This window comes from Rissa tridactyla, chromosome 1, assembly GCF_028500815.1.
Source record: "Rissa tridactyla isolate bRisTri1 chromosome 1, bRisTri1.patW.cur.20221130, whole genome shotgun sequence".
Lineage (NCBI taxonomy): Eukaryota > Metazoa > Chordata > Aves > Charadriiformes > Laridae > Rissa > Rissa tridactyla.
In genome coordinates this window covers 168,565,322-168,574,490 of record NC_071466.1, presented here as the reverse complement: position 1 = coordinate 168,574,490, position 9,169 = coordinate 168,565,322, and the positions used below count along the sequence as shown (strand labels likewise).

The following is a 9,169-nucleotide window of genomic DNA, read 5'->3' as shown; positions in this document are numbered from 1 at the left end:
GCAGCCTTCGCATGGCAAACGACCTCAATACTGCAAGAACTTTTGCTAGCAATGGTCCTAGCCGCTGCCATGGCACACGGTGCCCATGAAGCCTCTTCGGCTGCCTCTCGGCAGTATGCAGCCTCAGAGAAAAAGGCCCTTTCACCCGCTGGAGTGAGGTGCAAGGACTTTTGGCTCAGACCTCTCTGGATGTGCGAGGGCCCCCCGGCCCCTACAGACTGCCCCCCGAAGCAAAGACCCCTTCCCCAGGGGATGAAGGCAGATATCACAGAATCACAGAATGGCAGACGTTGGAAGGGACCTTTGGAGATCATCTAGTCCACCCCCCCTGCCAAAGTGGGTTCACCTAGAGCAGGTTGCACAGGAACGCATCCAGGAGGGTTTTGAATATCTCCAGAGATAGAGACTCCACCACCTCTCTGGGCAGCCTGTTCCAGTGCTCTGCCACCCTCAAAGTAAAGAACTTTTTCCTCATGTCGAGGTGGAATTTTCTGTGTTCCAACTTGTGTCTGTTGCCCCTTGTCCTGTCACGGGGCACCACTGAGAAGAGTCTGGCCCATCCTGTTGACACCCACCCTTTAGATATTTATAAGCATCGATGAGGTCCCCTCTCAGTGTTCTGTTGTCTAGGCTAAACAGACCCAGGTCTCTCAGCCTTTGCTCATAAGAGAGTGCCCCATTCCCTTGAACATCTTCGTAGGCCTCTGCTGGACTCTCTCCAGCAGTTCCCTGTCCTTGAAGCGGGGAGCCCGGAGCTGGACACAGCGCTCCAGATGCAGCCTTACCATGGCAGAGTAGAGAGGGAGGATGACCTCCCTCCACCTGCTGGCCACGCTCTTTTTAATGCACCTCAGGAGACCATCGGCCTCCGTCCATCCCTCCGCCGCCCTTCCTGGAGCGGGGGGGGCTCAGCTGGAGCCCTCAGCCGCCCTCAGCCTCTCCCCGGCCGCCGTTGCCCCAGGCCGTTGCCTGGCGACGCCGGCGCGTTGCCGCCGCGGCCGGGCCGGAGCATGGCGGAGCCCTCCGGCCCGCAGCTGCCCGCCTCCGTCCCGAACCCCCCGCCGGCCACCTTCTTCGGGGCCGTAGCGCCGGGCAACCCGGTGGTAGACAGCTTCGAGACCGAGCTGCGGGACGTCCTGGGCTTTCTGCGGCGGCTGGCAGGCGCGGGAGAGGCCCAGCCGCAGCAGCACGACCTGCACCGCCGCGGGTAGGGGCTGCGCCGCCGCCCCCTCGTCGTCCCCACGTCCTCACCCGCTCCCGGAGCCCCTGCCTCAAACCTCCCTTTCCTTCTCCTCCAGCCCCGTCCCCTCCGCCGCCCCACGGGGGCTTTCCCCGCCGCCTCCCCGCCGGCCTGGGCCTGCCCTTCCCGGCCCGCCGGGCACCGCTGCGGCCCCTCCTCGCCCCATCCCGGCCCCCTCCTCACGCCGCATCCTACCGCCCACGGGCCCCCTTCCTTCCCGGTCCCCCTGGCCCTGGAGCTATCCAGGAGGTTGTTCTCCTGGGTCAGCTTCTCCAGCAGCGTGCCAGAAGACTGGCCATCCCTTTTCCTATATATTTTTTTTAATTTTAATTTTTTTTTTTTAAATTAAAAATCCTCCAAAATCTGAACACCTCCTTTCTCAACACTTCCTAGAAGTTAATGCTTTAGAGGGGGGAAAAAGCACAAGGTGTTGCGGAAGTTGTCAGCACCACTGTTGGCTGTATCAAGAGCTTCCTGAGCTTCCCGGTAGGAAAATCCCTTCACGGGGCTGGAGCAACTGGCAGCCCACCAGCCTGTGCTCCTGCCTGCGCGGGCGAGGACGTGTGGGCACGTATGTGCCTCTAAACGATGGCGCTCGCAGTAGGGCTACATAAGGATAACGCCACACAGCTCTTTTTGTGCGTATGTCTATGTCTACATTGGTATATTTTTATACACATAAATGCGGGCAGAGCATATGGCAAGTGTAATCATGCATATTTGTTTGCTCGCATGCGTGCATATCTGTGGGTATGCATAAATCTAGATTTTGTACTGCAGTTAAGATAAAGCAACTGGAATCAGTGTATGATTCATAGTGCATGCATATGTCTTTTATAGACTGTGCATTTCTCATGTAGCTCTCCCTGCTGCATTTAGGTACATTATGAGATAGGAGTTCGACTGCTTCTTTTGAGGTAAATGGTTGTATTTCTATCACTATTATCTGAGCAGAGTTCTATTCTAAATTTGCAGGTCTTTAACATGAAAAATGAAAGTTTCCCAGGTTATAAAAATTTCATGCAAAACCAGCATGGGAGTTAGGTTGCAGGGTGGTTAGTGCATCGCTTAGGTTACATACTTTACTTGGTACTTTCCTAGATGTAGTCCACAAATGACCCTTCTCGAAAGGAGCTGTATATGTTTTCAGGAGCTACTCAGATTCTACAGCCTGGCATTTGTCTGCGCTGGAGAGCTTTCCTTTTCTAAGCTGTCTGGATTTCTAATTTGTTTATGTGGCACGTTCATCGTCAGGTCTAGGCCTAGATCTATCATACAAGTATCAGCCTCCAGGCTTTTGCCTCTAGTGTTTTGAATCTCAGTATGTAGGCTTTTTATATCGCTTCAGCAGCTAATTTCAGTGCTTTGCTACTTTTAAGGCTTTCTTGTAGCTTCCAGCATTTTTTAGCTTTAGCTGATCTCTATTATTACTTTAAAAGTTATCCACTGTAGGCCCCATAGAAGAAGGACATCTCAGCTGCTTCAGACACCACCAAATCTACACATTCATTGTATCTTTTGGTTGGGAGTTGGGCATGCTGGATCCGATCTGTTTGCAATGTCATGCCAAGTTACCAGTTTCTGAGAACAGTGGCTCCAAGGCTTTCTTTACTTACTCTGGAATATTTTGACCTGAGTAGGCTCTGTCATATTCAAACTGGTATTTTGTGGATGTGACCCATGTCTACACATAACAGAGTTGGCATGAGAACATTTTCTCATCCAAAGAATTCTGCAGCATTCATCATGGAGGTGAGAACTAAGGCTACCTGGGCTACACTGGTACTGATGAGCCATACCAAAATTCCAGGGCATTGACAACATTGTGTAACATGAAGCTTCCAGTGGTTCCACATCCTCCGGCATTTTTCATTTGTAGAGGGGCAGTATAGAGGTAGAAGTCTGGAATTCTGATGGTCAGCATAGGTTCAGGCAGCTAGCGAAGTCATGGGCATTTATTTGTGATTGTGAAATTTCAGGGTTGTTTCTCCCTCACCTCTCATTGTTTGATAACTCAAAATTGGAGCGTGTGCTGCTTGTAGAACCAGCCTTAGTCTAGTTGTTCCTAAGAATTTCTGAAGGTAATGGCTATTACAGATGCTTTCCTACATGCTCTAAAGACTCCTTGCTGTGTCATTTGTCAAGCTGCTTTTCCTGGCATGGGTTGAGATCAAAGTGTTCTTGTTATTTGAGGAGCAAGAAAACCAGCTCCCACATGGCAAGTATGTTCAGTTTAGAAAAATAAAATTGTCAGCTTAATTCCTCCAATGCTGTCAGCCTTTGGTGTTGATAAGTCAACAGTAAGGCCATAATTTAGGCACTTAAAATGTTACAATGCAAGAAACAAAAATTAGCGAGGACCTGCCTTTACTGGAATCGTGAGTCTTTTCAACCAGAAGTAGCAATCAAAAGCACTTTTCCCTCAAGTAAACGAGAAGTTGTTTTACCCCATTTCTCTTGGCAAAGGGGCCATCAAAGGATTACATTTAACTATTGCTTTTATCTCATGTTGTGTGGCTTAGAGACCCTTATTTAATAAGACATTTTTTCATCAGTATCAGAGAATCCTTTACTACCTGTAGTAAAGGCTTTTGGCCCAGAAGTGTAGCAATGGGGGCCTTGCCTTGTGCACAGCCTTATGTGTTGACCTTAGGGAAATTTCTTTTACTATTCATAGAGTGGTTGGAAATAAAGAAATTTCACCTCTGAGCTCCAACAACCCAGTATTTTTTTAAGAATTCACTTGCTTAACTTGTTATTCTGGTGTCCTACAGCCTGTTTAAAGGAAAGACTGATGAGCTGTTTGGGAAGTGTCTCACTCTCCTCCTTTGTCTGTGTCAAAGAAACATTCCTGTGTCATGAACTCACTTGTAGTTAGTCGTGGCGTTGTAGCAGATATGGTTTACCTTAATCTTCCCATTGAAGTTGAATGTCTAGTCAGATTTGTCACTACTTTACTAAACTAGTTTACTACATATTTGTCACTTGTTTATTACATCTAAGAATCTCGTGTGTTAATATGAGCATTCAAAACAAAAATGAAGATGACCTTCACTGAGGACTTTCCAGCTGATCAGAAGTTTATTAGTCTTACCTTCCCAAGCTTTATTCACAGTCAATCTTATTATCAGTTCCTTCACAGCCTTATAACCTGATGGTTACCTTTTTTTCCCCTTCTTTCTCCTTACCCCCCGGGTAGTATCCATCAGACCTCTTGAACTCTGGAAGTCTTTTCCTAAGCTTCTTTCCTTGATAGTCCAAGGGAACTAGGTTGAGATGCTGGACAGATTCCTTCACTTTGGAACCTCTTTGCAGATTTATCCCTACTAATTGCAGTGGGATACTTCTTTCAATATAAGAACTCAGTAGCCACCCAGACTGTTAATTGCTTATGGATGGACAGGAGGGGCTCATTCCCCAGTTGGAAGGTGCTCTTCATTAGACTGGGCTATGGTTTCCTTTAAAAACATAAGGCCTTAAAACATTTTATTCAGATTGTTGCTTTTGGCCTAGTTTGTGCTGTTACTGCATTTTTCCTCTAGGATACACCTCTAGAATGTCCTACTTGTTTCTTTGCTGTTTACTTTCATGAACTGAGAATTGTGCTGAGATGATACTTTAGAAAAAAAAGGATTATGATGTTGTAATTCTTTGGTGTAAAGATCATTTTGACAGGTTTCTCATACAGCCATCTGTTTCACCTTGAAAATGTGAAGGTGGCTCGCGGCTTTCTGTGTGGAAAAAAAATGATGTTACTTATTGTGCTTTTTTTATTGGGAATCTTCTTATAAGCTGAAATGAAGAGCTGTCTGGGAGACTATGAGAATGGATTCCAAGTTCCTAAATGTCAGAAAACAGCTTAAGAAAGTGTCTTGCATTCTAGTCTACCATCACTGCCTTAAGAGATTGAAAAGGTCCAGCTACCTCACACCAGCAAGCATAAGGTTTACATGTGAGAATTCATCTAGAAGGTTAAGACATTAATTCCTCTCTCTTCAGTTGTTTTCCTTCCTCAAAAATTGCTACCTATGAATAATTTAGCTGTTGTGGTTTCACAAGGCACTCTTTGCTGAGGTTTCTGTACAAGTGATTTGTTAAAAGAATAAACGTGAGAGATGCCTGGCACTGTGAACACTGTCAATGCTATTAATAATTCGGTAACAGAATTCTTTTCTGAAAAATCCCTGTGCTTATTATCAGTCTGTCTGATCAATTTTTGTTTTCCAGTTTGAATATAGCTTTCTTAAAGAAGTCTAGGGTGGGAAAGCTGTACACATGAAGGCACTAGCCCATCAAACAGCAATCAGTAGGGACCCTAACACTGGCGTTGATGTAGTCAGTTCCTTTGTAGAAGAGGCAAACTGCTTAGAGCCAGTTACCATTTATGGGAGGCTTGCTAGTTCAGCCAAATAAATAATTTGTTACACAAAGTCATCCTTGATGACAATTATGGCTAGAATAACAGGTAGAGGCAACAGAAGAGCATTACAACTATTGCCGTAAAATTCTTTCTGTTCTAACAAACATCTTATTCTCTCTGAATTCTACCCTTTATGACTTAAAATTGCTGAACATTTCATGTCAAATGCTATTCATCTTAGAGGCTTTCAAATGACTTTCTTCTTTTGTGATTCATGGTATAGCTTTATACACTATGAGCTCTATAGCTCTATATACCATAGCTTTGTCTACTCTATAGCTCTATGGTTTATTCCATGTCTAACAGTTCCTAAGTTTGCTGCTACCTGACACGCATTGTTAATTTTGCATCTTTTTTCCTGCTCTTAGCATTTGTAGTTTCCAGTCTAATAATTGCTATGAGCTGTAAACCATTGAGTTTCTTTAAAATATCAAATTGTTTTCTTCAAACAGAACCTTTCAAATGCTAGCTGAAAGGTGGGAGAGATTTTCCACTTAAGACCATGTTTGAACAGTTGAAGGGGATTAAACTAAGACATTTTAATAAGAATTTACAGAGGAGAAAATTCATCCTATTTTAAGTGTGTGATAAAAACTGGTGACAGAAATGAAACCCAGAAATGTCCTTGGCTGCCTGTTAAATACAGTTTTAATGATAACTTTTTTTTGAAATACGTGTAAGTTCAAATGGATTTGGAAGAAAGGAGTTTTCACAATTTGAAGTTTTCCTGATTTATTTACGTGTTATGACAGGTCTACTGCCAGTTTAATCTGAAACCTTTTCTCCTGTATCTTTTTTAGAGCAAATACTTTGTTTAATATTTGGATCAAATATAAGCCTCGACTGCCAGAGTGGTATTACAATGAAAAACTTCTGAAAGTTGGTGATTCCCTTGCTCAGATCAAAGTAAGTCATATGAAAACAGAAAAGGCTCAGTCACAGTCTTTGTTTCATTTATGTTTCTACACTACTTTAATTTTTAATCATGTTTTAGTGAAAGCTGTTTAGAAAGTAGGAAAAACTTTTACAAAATAATTTCAATGCAAGTAGGTGGTTTATATCTTATTGTAAGATTGCCCTGATTTCTTGATATATTTTTTACTATCTGTATTTTCTATGCACTCTTTGACTTTTTTAACACTCCAAAATCTTTCTTTAACATTTGTTTGATGTTTCAGCACGGTAGAGTACAATACCTGACTGTGCCTGTAAATGCTGCTTAAGTACAAATTGACAATGATAAGTGGTTTGTTCCACTGAAATTTCAACTCAGTGCTCACTTAACCAAACGTGAATGTAAAGAATTATCGGGAGAGGAACAGAGAACAAAAACCAGAGTGCAATTCCACATTATACAGCTATATGTATTGATGATGCTCCTGCATCTTTAATTCTGGGTGCACTTCTAATCTCCTCAAAAAAGGTAAATTGCAACCAAAAAGGATTCAGGAGCTAGATCATTGAAGACTTTGAGAGTATTTGGAGGATTTTTCACTACATTATAGCTATTTTTGTACTCTTACCTAGCCGTGTGTTTACTAGCCACTGTTGGATGGGACTAGTAACTAGATAGGCTAGTAACTATTGGTCTGACTCAATAAGGCTGGTTTCATGTTATATTATATTTGTCCTTTGTGTCTTCTGGGAAAAAAGCCCTCAAAGGTATGCCACTTATTACCTCAGTGATGTTTGTGTCAGAAGATCGTATTGTAAAATCTGGGGCTTCCAAGGATAATTACTAAACAACACTCAGAAACAGCTCAAAGATGTACAGTTCAAAGCTAGTTGCAAGTCAGTCCTTTTAGGATTGAAGAAGGGTGTGTGGTCCTGAGTGACATAGTTATCAAGCAGAAATACTGAATAATTACAGAATTCTGGGTTAATTTATTTTAAAGGTTCAGTACTTGAAAAGTTGCTTGAGAAAATACAAAGTTTGTATAGAACTAGCATTATTTATAGTAAGGGACAGCTCCTAAATAGATGCTATCTGCTTAGTGTGATTTTGTGTTTGTAATGATTCACATTGGATTTTTCTACTTTTTTCCAGGAACGTATTAGAAGATATTTATTTGGTCAATAATGCTTTTCTAGCTTAAAACTCTGTCTATTTAGTCTGTCTGTGTTATGAGGCACTCAAGTATACATTTTAACTACGTCCTTCAGTCTTTCAGGCCTATTTCAGATACTTTTTGATATTAGTCTTCTAAAAAGTTGGTTGCAATAGAAAAATTATATTTATAGCACAAAAGTTAGTGAAAGTCTATAATTATTAGTAGTATTCTTCCATGCTTTCGGAAAGGTTTCTGTAGCTTCTCCTTGATTTTTGAACATAAAGAGAATAAAAAAGTAGGTTAAACCAAGTTTGTATTTTTTTTCAGAATGGGAGTATTAAACTTTAATTCCCCTCACCCTGGAAACAAAAACGGATAACTGACACTGTGTTTAAATTGAAAATCATTTTTAAGAACAGTCTATTGACTTTTGCATTAGGAAAGCAATTAAATGCCAATTGTCACCCGTATTCACCCTTTTTCATTCTGTGCAGCATATGACACTATTAGATTCCCTCTTTTCACCTAGAAGAGGGCATAATTAGAAATGTATCAAGACAGTTTGAGGGGTGATCTTTTGGGGGAACACATACAGTGAAACTGTTCTTCCACTATTACGACCTTCGCTTATGGAATCCATCAAGGATAAATGTTATTTATGCTATTTATGGAAAGCATATATAAGTGACTACTAGGTGAGCTTTTCCGCAGACCTGGGCAAAGGTATGAGTATCATGCAGATGTTACAAAGTCTTATATATCCCTCACTGCATCTGCCCTAAGGACTTAGGCAAAAGTGGCCTGCCTCCTGAACAACAAACAGCAAGCTGAAGCTCATCTTCAGCAGCACTCAACTCTCACTGGTAGGCTGAAGAAGACATATATAGAAGAGTCGGTAACTGTGGAGCCATTATAATTGAGGGCATAGGCTCATGGTATAAGTTTAGGAATACTCACAGGAGTTCTTAAAGAAGCCCGAAGAGCTGCATTTATTAATAGACCCTTCAGTGCCTAGGCAATTCCATTAATGTTTTCTTCATGTTCATGTTTTCCTCAAGTTTTCATAGCTTCTGGGCCCTGGGAATTACCTGGAATATTACATTGAGCTTTTAGTGCTTGGGAACTGCTGCACTCACATCATGCTTAGTAAGGTTATTTCAAAGGCATCAAACCCTGCTCTCTCTTCTTTATGTTGGCTTCCCATGACACAACTCAAATGTAGTAATTTGGTCCTTATCTTCAAGGTGCTTAATGACCTGACCCCAGATTGCCTAAAAATAATCTAGAATTCTGAGTAAAGACTTCTGCTTGCAACTTCAGTCCTCTAGTGTAATGTGGTTTTCTACAGTAAAGGTGAAGTTATCAGTGTCATTGAAAAAGTCGTTTTGCTGGTCAGGCTAAAACTTTGAAATGAGCTGTCTTTGGAACTTCCATTTTTAAGTGCAGTTCTTTGACTTT

The 9,169-nt window shown here is 42.3% G+C and overlaps 1 protein-coding gene across 1 annotated transcript in view; it reads left to right on the top strand.

Annotated features, from left to right (window-relative positions):
• The first annotated feature begins 1,010 nt into the window (after positions 1-1,010).
• Positions 1,011-9,169, top strand: part of CFAP54 (cilia and flagella associated protein 54) — a 111,218-nt gene continuing 103,059 nt past the window's right edge. Inside the window, 2 exon segments of the mRNA XM_054219060.1 lie at positions 1,011-1,207; positions 6,461-6,566. Of these exon segments, the coding sequence (XP_054075035.1) occupies positions 1,011-1,207; positions 6,461-6,566 (303 nt within the window).